Here is a 14534-nt window from a genome sequence, read left to right as displayed (position 1 = left end):
GGGAACATGTCGTCAAAATATACAAAAATTCATACTTTATACAGACCCCCTGGTCTTACGTCAAGGAGCACTAGGGGTCCACGGACCCCTGGTTGAGAAACACTGCTCTACAGTTTCAAAAACCCCACAATGCATGCATAATCCATTCGGATGTTTCTTGATTCTATTTAGATTTCCATTTCTTTTTCTTCTTCTTGTTTTATGGCGAATAACTCCTTAGGAGCATTATCGCCACCTACTGTACTGGAGCTCAAGTAAACTTTCATAGGTGATGAGTCTGAATTTGAGTACCAAAAAACCCAAACATTCAAAACACCCAAAAGCCATGGTGGATGTTTCCTATTCTCTCCAATCTATGGCGCACTCAGATCACATGCTCATGCTAGCGCTGCGTGTTCAGCTCCTCTAACACTCACAATTAGCTCTTCATGCCCCAGAATAGGTAGAATACTCCCATCCACACATATTATAAATCTAGATCCTAAACCTGAGTCATAGATATATTTAATTAGTGCTCTGTATACCTGTCTATCCATTAAACCTTTTCCTAAAATATCTTCATGTGTTAATCTTCCCTCCCCAAAGTTATGGAAGCATATAGGTAGCGAAATTCAATTTAATATGCAAAATGGCAATGCAATATTCAAAATGGCAACGCGATATTCAAGTATTTCTGTATTTAAAATGACTTTTTCCATTACCCATATGTGCAAAGTTTGTTGCAAAAGGAAAATGAAATTATATAATTTACATTTGCCATTTCCAACAGTAGTCTTAATATGTAAATTGTTTATAACATCCAGGATGTTTCCCACCAGCACTGCACATTATGTCTCCCTCATCAACACACCTGATTCAACTCTTCAGCTCATTAGAGACTGCAAGACCTGAAGTGGGTGTATGTCAGATAAGCGAGAGATACAAAATGTCCAGACTCCAAAACATAAAATGGGAACATGGTTGGGAACCCCTGCTGCACTACAGCAGTGGGTGGTCTTCATAGTACACTTTTGTAACCCACAATAAAATATGGGTTAAATGAGTATAGCTGTATGAATTTCTGATGTTCAGGAGGAGAATTAGAATTAGAATTAGAAAATTCTAAACAGGGGTTGTCAGCTCTGGTCCTCAAGGTCCACTTTCCTGCAGAGTTTAGCTCCAACACTAATCAGTTGAGAACCCCTTATTTTAGAATTGGATGTTCTCCTCCTGTGCATCAGAAATGTATTCATCTATTATAATTGTATTATTTGTTGTATAACCCCTGCTCTAAACCATCAGCCATTTCAACAGAGGAATGAAGGCTGTGATGTTAACGTTGCCCACTAGAGGGAGCCATAGGATAAGGAATCGTTTAAGCCTAATGTTATTAAAAAACTTTGGAAAAAACACAAGAAAACAGATAAATATGTACAGCTGAGCTGTACAGTAAATATGAATGGTTTCAAGAGTTTTCACAATTTCTCTGCAATGAACCATTGTGTTTATTTTAAGAAATCTCAATAATCATATTTTTGAGGGACATGGAAAAGTCTTCCATAAGTCTCCTTTTAAATTTTTTTTTTCCAAAGAAGAAAGAAAAATAAATACGTTTTTGGGACAGCATAAACATCTCTATCACTTTAACCCTCTGGTACTGTTCTGTTCAACAGAGTTGAGTTTGTGGCAAAACCATTTACAGTCCTTGTATTATTTTATTCTATGCTTGGTACGTTTTTTCCCACAATAACTTGCATTTGGGAATGTGGACAAAACTTGTGCTGTTGAAATTATTTGTAGCAACTTAAAAACATACACCAGCAACAAATGAGAATGCATCAATATATTTATAAATATATAAATAAATGTTTAAGGTTCCAAAATAAAACTTTAAACTGTTGGCTGTAGCATTTCTATCATAAATATGTGGCCAAACATTACAGATTAAATGCAATTAAACATTAGATAAACAATGGTTTGCTCCTGATGTAAAGTGTAACAACAATCGTCAGGCCGCTGGCATTTGTTATAATACATAAAATACGTAAGTTTATTGTTGATACATTTCTTAATTTATTTTAATAGTGTTGATCAGTAAAACAATATGACTACTTACTAATTTCAACCAAGTATTATTGCCTCAATTATTACATGTATTGAATTCGTACTAAAAGATATTGTTCACTTATCTTAATTACCAAAAAAATAAATAAAAAATCTTTAGCAGATGATTAACAAAATATTCATTACTGACAGCCCTAGTTAAAACATTTGAAAATGAACCTGCATTGTTTTGAAATTTGTGATTAGAATAGTATTTTCCTGTCATATATTTTGCCATTGTTGATTTCTTGAAAATAATATGCTATTAAAATGACTTCATCTCCTGAAAACAATATGGCATATAGTCTGATATTTTGAGCTAATGTATTCACACATTGTATAGTCATTTGTGTTAATTAAAATTCTTACCACCATCAAAAGTAAAAGCTCAGAATGACATATCCCAGAATATCATGTTTATAGATTATAATTATTAAATTTGTGTTTATATTTGAAGTTGTTGTAAATAATCGACAACATAACATAAAATTGCGACTTTGATGGTGTCATTAATCTCCAAGAGAAAGTGAATGAATCCTTTTTTTAATTATTATGTTCGTAAACAGTACAGAGATGACATTAATGACATACAGCTTTGTATGCAATACACAATTTATATCAAGGATATATTCAATGTTATCAGAACACAGGAAAGTAAAAGAAAAAAGTTAATGATTGATAATAAGGATAACAAAGAAAATAAGAAAACCTAGAAAAAAACACACAAGGGTAAGATATAAATTTATTGTGGTGGCGACGTACTTCTCTACGGTGTTGGTGTCACATGTCTGTGTTGCGACGTACTTCTCTACGGCGTTGGTGTCACGTGTCTGTGTTGCGACGTACTTCAATATGAAATATTATTACTGAAAAGTGTTATAACATAATCAAACATAATTCAAATAATTTATTTACATTTTCAACAAAGGCAGGGTTTCTGCGGGGCATTGAAAATCATTAAAATTAATTAAATTACCTTTAATAACTAATAACAGTCATTCAGGACTTTCGTTCAAAAACTCGGGAAGTCTTAATTCATTTCAAACTAATTTTTGTATAATTAATTAATTTAAATGAATGTTTCTAATAGACACATTTATAGCAGAACCTCAAGTAAACGTTATTTTGTTTAGTCATATACAGGTGGGAGCTTTTTCAATTTATTACTCAGAACGACTTATTAACCTACAACACCTTTAAAGACTTATTCAGGGAAGTACAGCAGGATGCAGGAAATAGTTGAGTATTATTTTAGGTATAAAATATCATTATTGTATTATTGTAAACTTTGCACGTATGGGTAATGGAAAATGTCAATTTAAATACAGAAATACAATGCCATTTTGAATATTGCGTTGCCATTTTGAATATTGCATTTTAAATTGAATTTCGCTACCTATATGCTTCCATACAAAGTGACTAAAGAATATGTCACGATATACACTATATTTACTACACCTAAAAAGTACATGATATACATTTTCAGATACACCACATACATCGCATAACCCATTTTCATGTAAACCCATAAGTGCCAGTGTTGATTTCAACCCTGTATGTCCCAGTCTTAATCTAGAAGATTTCCATTTAATGAACCATGTCCTATTTTAATGCTGATGTTCTTCTTCTTTTGATGTTTTATGGTGGTTGGCAAACCAGATTTTGGTGCATATTCCTCCACCTACTGGGATGGAGTGTGAGGCGGTGATATCAAGGGACATCCTGATTAAACAAAAAAAATCATTCTACCTATATTTTATTATATACATTGGTTCTTTTCAGAAAATTAATAAGAGCTTTATAACCTTTATGAGAACTGTTTAACACATTCTGTAATGTCATAGAATTAATGCGAGCAGATTTTAATTCCTCTTTTAACTGTATTATTTCCCTTTCATATGTCCTACAGTTAATCAGCACATGCTCTACAGTTTCTGAAAGTACACAATGATTACATTGACCAGATTCATGTTTTCTTATGATCTGGAGTGATTTATTAAAGGGGTCATATGATGCTTTTTTAAAGATCATTATTTGGTGTAACAGAATATGTTTACATGCTTTAATGTTCAAAAAACACATTATTTTTCAAATACTGTACATTATTGTAGGTCCTCTATGCCCCGCCTCTCTCAAACGCTTCGTTTTCTACAAAGTCCCTCCTTCCGACAAGCGCAGTCTGCTCTGATTGGCCAGCTGACCCAGTGCATTGTGATTGGCCGAACACCGCAAGCACTCATCGGAAATGTAACGCCCCTTACCATAATCGCCAGCGTCATCTTTCAAAATAAATGTAAAGACAGTAAATAATGTCATTAGTTTTACCATCAGTTCAAGCCCGAAAGGGGAACAGAGTCCTGTGACTATGGAGCCAGAATGATCTCAATAATAATTAATGCAAAAGACGCGATGCACACATGCGTAACCCAATTCACATACATGAGAAATAATTCACGTGCACGGAAAAAAAAAATATTCACAAAAACCAATTCACATGCACAAAATAAGAATATATATTCATAAAATATATTTTTTATATTTTATAAGATTTATGCTGATCATAAAGAAGAATGCAACGAAGATTATTCAGTAATCTTTATTCAGTTATTTTATCACTTGATCTCATGTTTTCTACTCTTTCTGTATCTGCATCTCTTGTAAAAATATAAGAGTTAACATGCCAAGGTGTTAACTGCTTTGAATATCAGACCAAAACCTGGCACGTCCTGACAGAGAGATCGTGAAAGACTGGATCTTAAACATTTGATTTAATTGACTTTTCACATGATGTATTACACTGATACAATTATCATTCAGCCATAAAATTTACTTGGAAAAGAATGCTAAAGACTCTAAATGAGACACTATACCAGCCATTCAATGTAACTGAGGTTTAAATACTGGTGAACTTCTAGCACCGCGTCAAACTGGTATCGAGCCAATCTCAGACCTACGCGAGATACATATATTCAACTGTGCTACGTTTGTCTCCATAATTGTCAATTCATATTTCATGTTACAGGCACATTGCAATTAATCATGGTCAGGTCATTTCATGGACATTTTATTGATGTAGGCTACGCTACTGTAATGTATATGAACGTAACTTTTTAATAAGCAGGGGAAATTCCAAAGTCCCTTTAAAGGGTTAGTTCACCCAAAAATGAAAATTAGCCCATAAATTACTCACCCTCAAGTCATCCTAGGTGTATATGACTTTCTTCTTTCAGACGAATCCAGTCGGAGTTATATTAAAAATTGTCTTTGATCTTTCAAGCTGTTTCATGGCACTCAACGGTCCATAAAATGCATTGCTGTTCTGTTGTAAGTGATCTTAAATATTTCTAAATGCATCTACTTTCAGAAGGCCAAATAAAGTGCTTTTGCTTTCGCCTATAAACACACAGCTTCTCCCTGACATGGCTGCTTTAACACTAACCGTGGTTACTGAAACCACGCCTTCTTTCTTTGCGTGCACATTTTGTCAGCATTATGCAAATATTTCCACATAGTGAGGTAGATATGTGGGGGCGTGTTAGAACGAGCCGTTTTAGGGGGGCGTGGCAGAGTCTTAACTTTGATAAAGAATATCTCTTTGGTTTTGAGACTTTAGTCTTTGCAACTTCCGGGATCTTATCTATGCACTATCTATCAGCTTGTAACACTCCAAAGAGAAAGGAAAACTTGAAATGTTTCCGAGTGTCCGATTCTCCATCGAGTTATAACTGTTGGATCTGATGTTTGTCTTCCTCTATGAAGACTTCAGTCTGATAAACCTGCTCTCTGCAGCGTCCTGCTGGACTGGAGGAAATCTCGCCATAGTTGGGCGTCAAATACCGTGACGCAGATGCACCAGAATATGAAATGAAAACACAAATGCTGAGATAAAACCGTCAGTCAACAATTTTATTAAGAAAGAAAGCAATGCATATCAAAAGCAGTTCCACAGACACTTAATATATTAACATGCTGCTATAATAGAGCAAGACATTGCACACATCAGAGGTTTGGTGTGCAATAGTACCCTTTCATTTGAAAGCAGTTCATTGGACTGGAACCTCAATCGGATATTATACATTCTCATCAGTCAACAATTTTATTAAGAAAGAAAGCAATGCATATCAAAAGCAGTTCCACAGACACTTAATATATTAACATGGATCCTGGACATATTAACATGCTGCTATAATAGAGCAAGACATTGCACACATCAGAGGTTTGGTGTGCAATAGTACCCTTTCATTTGAAAGCAGTTCATTGGACTGGAACCTCAATCGGATATTATACATTCTCATGTCACAATAAGAATGATTCCATAAGGTAATACAAGTAAAAGCATGACAAGACTAGATGAACCCTATTTCTCACAAATCCCTTTTCTCGTGTCAGAGCATGACCGATCATTCCAGTTGTTCCGGTTGTCTTTTTCAGGATTCAGTTCAATACAGTCCTCATCTCCACCAAAGTTATTTGGCTCACCCTTGAACCAAAACCTGAATAAAATGGGTCAGATGTTCAATTATCCAGGACCACAAATGTTCAATCCTATCAGCCACAAAGTTTTTACTCATTCAGCAACTAACAAATGAGGAGCATCACAAGCATTTCATGAACCAACAAGGCTAACAGCACCTCAAAGTTGTGAGAGTAAACTAAAGTAGTACAGAAGCTTGAGCAGACGTGAAAATGCAGAAAACTGAAAGAAAGAAGGGTTTTTTTTTTTTTTTTTTTTTGGGAAGTCACTTTAAATGGGTCATATGATGCGATTAAAATTTTTCCTTTCTCTTTGGAGTGTTACAAGCTCTTGGTGCATTAAGAAGATCTGTAAAGTTGCAAAGACTAAAGTCTTAAACCCAAAGAGATATTCTTTATAAAAGTTAAGAGTTAACCACACCTACCTAAAACGGCTCGTTCTAACACGCCCCCACATGTCTACGTCACAATGTGGGAAGATTTGCATAACGCCGCCCAAATGTTCACGCAAAGAAAGAAGGCGTAACTTTTATTCTCGCTGTAGTATTGTTGTTGCCGCCGCCGCCATGTCGTGAAGGCACAGTGCGTTTCTTTGTGAAAGCGAAACTACTTCGACGATATGACGATATCGGCTTCGTCATGCCTGGAGCTGATCCGTGCTGGTTGCTGAGGAAATACATCAACTTTGCGCTGTGGATCGCCAGATCGGCTTTCACCGTGGACAAAGCGGAGTCCAGCCCGGAGTCGTCACATGTCCTTCCGGACGCTCCTTCGTCGAAATCGCCGGCCGCGCCGTTCTCAAGCCCGCGCCTCTGCTCACTCTAACCCTCCCGCCGTTCCTCACTCTAGTCCCCTAGTTTTGAGCAGTGTAGAGTAGGGCTTGTTGTTTGTCATTTCTCCGATCACAAATGCAGACATGGTTTTATGTTTACGCGGCACAACGCAACGCGTAAAAAGACAGTATAAGTCATTATAATCCATAATTATGTCCCCACTGGATGCAAATGCCTCGTTTATAATGGGTTTTCATGTTTTTTAATCATCGCTCCGACCTGATCATCATCAGCATCATCACAGTATGGTGAGGGGCGTAACATTTCCGTCACACACTTGAGGTATTCGGCCAATCACAACGCACTGGATAGCTGGCCAATCACAGCACACCTCGCTTTTCAGAACAATGAGCTTTGTAAAAATCGACGCGTTTCAGAAAGGCGGGGCATAGAGGAGAAACAATAATGTACAGTATGTGGAAAATAATGTTTTTTTAACCTTAAACCGCATAAACATTTCATTACACCAAATACACCAAATAATGTTATTTTTAGCAACGTCATATGACCCCTTTAATGGACTATATCCACATTTACTTCCTGGTTTTAGATAAGCCAGTTCAGTCATTTCCGGTCAACTCTCAAAATCAGCTGTGCTGTAAGGGGAGCGCCCTAGTTTCACTGTACGATTTTTTTATGTTTTTTTAAAGAATTCTCTTCTGCTCACCAAGCCTGCATTTATTTGATCCAGTCTTCAGTGTCACATGATCCTTCAAAAATCATTCTAATATGCTGATTTGCTGTTCAAGTAACATTTCTGATTATTATTATCAATATATATAAAAAAAACAGTTGATTACATTTTTCAGGATTCTTTGATGAATAGAAAGATTCAAAGATCATAATTTATCTGAAATAAAAAGCTTTTTTCACTTTTTGTGAGAAGAAAGCACCCCTACAATAACTTCTGAAAGTGAACCATAGTGTTTTACTCTAGCATTACATAACAATGTCATTTTAACATGAGTTAACAAACATAATTTTAGGAACTGAATAATAAAAAGGAAAATTACAACACTGCTTAGTATTTACTCTATGAATTCAATATGCACCGATTCTTATTTAAGCTATAAAAGTTATTTAGGTTAGAGCAGTGAGTGATTTTCTCTTTGTGTTTTGTTCATGGCCCCATATATTGCAAGCCGTAGCGATATGCATATTGCGATATATTGCACAACCCTGTGTACACATTCAGTTATATTCATGACTATTAAGGCAAGTTATCAATCATCAATAATACCATTATGATGCCGTTTACGAGACAGCATCGCTAGCTAGCTATCGTTAGCTTAAATAGTTATGATAGCGTTTAGTTGTAAGCAATTACGTGTCGGGGTACACTCCTGGGATAAAGGTATAGTAACCATATTTTTTGGTGTATTGATTCCCATTTGTATAACTGCAGTTTTACAAATACCATGGTTAAACTATGATTAGGGTCTCAAAAAAATAAATAAAGTTTTCTGTGAGTGTTTTAGCTCTTACCCTTGATTCAGTGGTGAATTATCCACCCATTTCATGATGCCCTCGTTCTCTGTGTCAGACAAACCAATCCACGCACTCTCACTGACTAATGAAGATATGAACCTCTGTGTGAATAAAAACAGGAATAAGTGTGATTCTCTCATTCATTAACAGACACTCACACAAACTCACCTGCTTCTCTTCAGAGTTGATAATGACCAGATCAGCACCACGATCCCTGCAGTACTGTCTGCTGTCAGACCAGCTCTTCAACTCAGTGGACATGAAGAACCAACCTGAACCACACAGATTTTCATGCATAAACACTTTTCAAAGCTATACAAAAATATGGGGGAAAAAAACTCAGGTTTGATCTAACCTCCTTTTGATGCTGCCTTCTTCAGTTCATCACTCAGAGACCTGACTTTGCTTTCTAACTTGATTTTGTTCTGTGTTAAATCAGTGTAACTGTCCTGTAAGCTGTTGATGGTTTGATTGAACTCTTCAGCTGTGTTCTTGTAACTCTTTATCAGGTCTCTCTCTGCTGTGATGGTGATGTGCTGCAGTATGATGAAGACCAGCAGAAGAACACAAATGAGCCCGAGACCCACTGTGATCCACACCAAACATCTACTTCCTCCTGACAAACACCACCAAAACACACACATATCAATTAATGACAATTCACTGAATATCATTAGATCAACCTGTAAGTAAAGTGTGTTTATTTATAATGACAAACATCTGGAATTCCTATAAAGTAAAATATGTATTCAAAAACATGATTATGCTTAAAATAATGTTGTTAAAATGTTAATACACTTCATTTAAAATCAGAAACCGTGTTCATAGAACACAGAGACTGAAATTGTATAACAGTTTTTAGTTCCTCAATCTCTGCTTCAAAAGAAACCTTCTGCTTACTGCATTTTTTAGCTTTTCCTTCATCCTGGCTGTGACTCTGTGTTTGAGGTCCAAATGTGTCCTTAATGTCTTTGTGTTCAACATTTTGATAAATGGTCTCGATCTCCATTAGTCTCTGTGGCTGCCCGTCTTCACAGATGAGTTGTGATTTTTAGTATGTTGCCTAGTGTTTTTAAAACCCTACAGGAAGTGATTTCATTTCCAAAGCTGGTTACAAAATCATAAGATGTGGTGGCGCATGATGCAGTACTTGAGTTTCTATTGCAAGTATATTTTCTTCTCTGAATCATAAGGATCAGCATACTTTATGAAAACAAACTTCTGACAAACGAAAACCATGACAGTCATGTATTAACAAACTTTATCCCATCACAAGTCTGTGTCAGTAAAAAGCATCAAATATCAATAACAATTCACTCCAAATTATTCGATACAACATTTAAAATAATCCTTCAATCCACTGTCGTATTTAGAAAATATAGGGCATTTAAAAAGCGTTTTCTTTTAGAAAGACAAACATAAGTAAAATATTCAAACAAGACCACATGCTGGAAAAGTAGAAAAACAATTCCATGTTAATATACTTGATATAAAAGCAGAAAAAACAAGTTCATGTGCCTAATATTAAATTGTTTTGATGGAGGGAAACGAGCTACAATTCTAGTTTTAACATTATTGATTCTTCATACATACCCCTTTAAATGCATTACATATCAGTTGTATGTGACCCACATTTGGTATTTGAGCACTGAAAATAGGTAATATTCAACAATTTGGACATGGAGCCACATTGAAATTCCTAGAAATAGGGCCTTACAAATGAAGATACCAAAATAAAAGTTTCATAACTAAAATATAGTCTAAAAGGATATTAGGATATCTTTAATAATAATTTTCTTCTTCATCTATGTATTTCTTTCACCAAGGAAAAAAATAAAATAAAAAAATTATTGGAGCCAGGACCGATCTGGTTGAGTTGACACGTCTTCACAGATGATCTGTGATCTTTGGAAGGAATGATGACTACAAGTGTTTTAAAATAGTGCTAAATCTACACAGGAAGTTATTTCATTTGGCTCTGTGCTTCAAGAAGAATATTTCCTGATAAGAATATTTTCTGAAAAGAGAAAAAGGTTACAAATTCTGGTGTGAGTTTGCTGTCAAATTTAGCTATAGTCACATTTTCTATATGTTAGTGTTCAATCTTTTTTTTTTCTTACTAAGAGTGAATAAATAAACAGTCTAAAAAGCTAAAGAAACTTATAATAATACTGAAATGCATTTACCTTTAACTCTGAACTTAGATCTGGTTGAAGGAAGTTCGGAAGATTCTTTCCAGATCAGAGAAACAACAACAACAACAGGACACTCATCAGACAGCATTTGAAAACAGTTACTGAATCTGGTGTCCAACACCATGTCTTCTGATTCAAAGCGTTGGAGTTGAGTAATGAAAACAGGCAACAGTAAGAAAACATTTTTATAAGGCGTGCAGTTCATGAAGCCTTACAGTGTATGCACAAGAACTACTGACACTCTATGTAGTCAATTTATAGGCCTGTGATATGATATATAGCCTATAGTTCCCTTTCATGAGAACTTTGAACTGCGCTCGTCGTGACCCGTGCCTGAAGCATATATTGAAAAAACACCAACAACACATTGGCCGGCGACAGCCATGACGTCACTACCGGTGCGACTATAGTATAAATAGGCACCGTTCTACCATTCATCATCCTTTTCTTCGTTTTCATTGACTGTTTTGTTTGACGCGTGCATTTCTGTGGTAAGAGCAATCTCTATTCATATCATTAGGGCGAGCACTAGCAAAGCGTTTAGAAGATGTGTGCATCCGTGTTGTCGTTGTTTGACATCTGATGACACACACGATCTATGCGTTATTTGTTTGGGCGAAGAGCACGCACGCGATGTCTCCGAGGGGGCAATCGGCGTGCACTGCGAGCGTTTTTCCAATGAAAAAGCTCCGCTCTCGTTTGTCTCTCTTTTCGAGGAAAGGGGGGCAGCCATCTGCTTCCCAAGATTCAGGACCCGCCGCTGCTGAGGCACGAAGAAGAATGAGCTCGTGGGGATTGCAGGTGGATCTGGCCGATGAGTTTAAAGAGGTGTTTTCCCTCTCGCGATCGTCGGCTGTGGACGAGAGTGAGCCGCTGGAGGAGAAGGAATGGAAGAGGCCGTTTTTTCTTCATGCATCCATCGATTCCAGCATACGAGTTATGCCAACATCGAGGCGATGCGCGAAAGCGATTTGTATTTGAGCTTGCCTCTCCCGTTTGGCTCAGTACTTCCAGGTATCTGTGAGCTGATGCTTGGAAAACTCTTGAATCCATACTATGGTAAGTGTACACGTATAAGCTTTGCGCACTTTCTAAAATCCACATAGGTGGTAAGTGTGCACGTTATGCTTTGCCCACTTTCTCAAATCCACACAAGTGGTAAGTGTGCACGTTATGCTTTGCCCACTTTTCTGAAATCCTGTATGGTAAGGGTTACACGCTATTAGCCTCTTTCCCTTTCTCTGAGTTGGTTTAGACCCCGGTACCTTGGGTTCCACTCAACTAGTGTGTCTCTGTCGACACACTCTGGAAGCATCACTCCCCTCACCATTGAAGGTTATTGTGAGCATGGTGCTTTCATTCGAGCATTTAGTTTCTTTGTGAGGAGTTGGATTCCTCACTCCATGGGCGGTTCTCGTGGTAGTGCTGAGCAGTGCTCCCCTTTTATCAAAGAGTTACCTATGAGCATGCTACTCCTTCTGAATTCAGAGTTCTCCTCTCACGTGAGAGTTGAGTTCTCCGTGTTTCCCAGAGCGCCTGGAACCAGCAGCATCAGGTGAACTAGGCCCTTCCTCTGCCTCTCTGATGCGCTGAGTTTTTTGGCTAGCTTTGTGACTGATGAGGTGATGAGAGACAGGTGACTACAACTGTTGAGTGCTGATGAGTCCGGGCAAAGGATTATGGGAAATGGAGTCCTGGGTGAATAGTAAAAGTCATGAATAGAGTGCCCTCTGGTGGAGATCATGGGCATTCCAGTAGGAAATCGTGACTTATTGAAGGATGTGAAATCGTGATTGAAGGATGTGAAGCAGGGCCGGACTGGGACACCACTTCAGGCCGGGAAATCTCACACTCATCCAGGCCATACACCCACAACAAAAATCCATTATCCACCGTGTCGGTCAGTACGTCTGCACAGATGAGGTATTGTCTTTGAAATGTTTATTAGCATTTTCAAAAGTGTTAAGTCTACACAGGAAGTGGTTTCATTTCACACTGGTCTTCGACAAGAATAAAGTCTTACAGCCACGCTTAAACTATCGGTAGAGTCGGCAGCAAAATCCCCAGTTAAATCAACTCTGCTCAGAGTACATATTGTCCCAATCTACAGAGTGTTAAAGTAACACTGAAGCAGAGTTACCACTGTTGAGGATTATGTGATATGTTTTCATGTCTAAAAGCCTAAGCTATAATTGTTCATCTTCAACATTGATAACAGCAGATTTTCTTTACTAATGCTCACTCATCAATAAATTATTTGCTTAATTATGCAATTAACTTTAACACTCAGTAGATTGGGACAATATGTACTCTGAGCAGCGTTGATTTACCTCTGGGGATTTTGCTTGTGTTTTGTACATTCAACATTATGTTATCAGCTTCTAAAGCCAACAAGAGGAGTCTGTAAACACTCAAACGGACTCAAATAGCTTTAAACAGGAAACACAGCAGCAAGTGCACTTACACTCATCCAGGCCATACACCCACAACAAATTTTGAAATCACAGACAACCCTATTATTTGTATGGCCTTCACATAAAAATGTTTAAATCCTTAGGCTCAGGCCATGCAAAATAATTAAAGATTCTCTCTTGAAGAGCACCTTCACTTCACGTCCTTTTCCGTTTCTTCACCTCTGTGTGAATAAAAACAGGAATAAGTGTGATTCTCTCATTCATTAACAGACACTCACACAAACTCACCTGCTTCTCTTCAGAGTTGATAATGTGCTTCCTCGTTTCCTCACTTCTCTGTCCTCCAGCCTGTGACCCGTTAAATGGATCAAATTAAGCCATCTTGAAGGACATTTCAATTCTCTAACTGACCCATGAGGAGGTGAGGAATAAGTAGTCAGCAAACAAACAAAAAACAAGGAAGCAGTCCAGGGTCAGAAAAACACGGCGAACATGGGAACATTACAGGCTTAACAATCATCAGCAGTACCAACTTGAGCCACCCAGAAACATGCACTTTAATAAAATGGTGTACAATCAAGATAAAAAAAAGAAAAGACAACATAAAAACATATGTGAACTGGCCTCGCTTAGTTGTTTCTTTTTTAAGTTCTTCACTCAGAGCAGCTACTCTATTCTCCAGTTCCTGTTTCTTCTGACACAAAGAGTTGAAGTTGTTCTGCAGTTGGTGTTTTTCAGTCATTAGATCAGTGTAACTCCTGTAAGCTGTTGATGGTTTGATTGAACTCTTCAGCTGTGTTCTTGTAACTCTTTATCAGGTCTCTCTCTGCTGTGATGGTGATGTGCTGCAGTATGATGAAGATCAACAGAAGAACACAAATGAGCCCAAGACCCACACCAAACATCTACAAACCCGATTCCAAAAAAGTTGGGACACTGTACACATTGTGAATAAAAACAGAATGCAATGATGTGGAAGTTTCAAATTTCAATATTTTATTCAGAATACAACATAGATGACATATCAAATGTTTAAACTGAGAAAGTGT

The 14534-nt window shown here is 37.2% G+C and overlaps 1 protein-coding gene across 1 annotated transcript; it reads right to left on the bottom strand.

Annotated features, from left to right (window-relative positions):
- Window positions 1-6172: 6172 nt before the first annotated feature.
- LOC107594307 (CD209 antigen-like protein 2) lies at window positions 6173-9379 on the bottom strand (the record flags this gene model as incomplete). The annotated part of the gene is made up of 4 exons (XM_016284323.1): window positions 6173-6575; window positions 8874-8977; window positions 9045-9148; window positions 9232-9379. Coding segments are annotated over 4 exons (492 nt in total), but the record flags the coding sequence as incomplete, so codon positions are not given.
- Window positions 9380-14534: the final 5155 nt, after the last annotated feature.

The sequence above is a fragment of the Sinocyclocheilus grahami genome, unplaced genomic scaffold, assembly GCF_001515645.1.
Source record: "Sinocyclocheilus grahami isolate Dianchi unplaced genomic scaffold, SAMN03320097.WGS_v1.1 scaffold181.1, whole genome shotgun sequence".
In the NCBI taxonomy this organism is placed as follows: domain Eukaryota; kingdom Metazoa; phylum Chordata; class Actinopteri; order Cypriniformes; family Cyprinidae; genus Sinocyclocheilus; species Sinocyclocheilus grahami.
The sequence above is the reverse complement of the archived record's forward strand: the minus strand, read 5'-3'. Positions and strand labels throughout refer to the sequence as shown.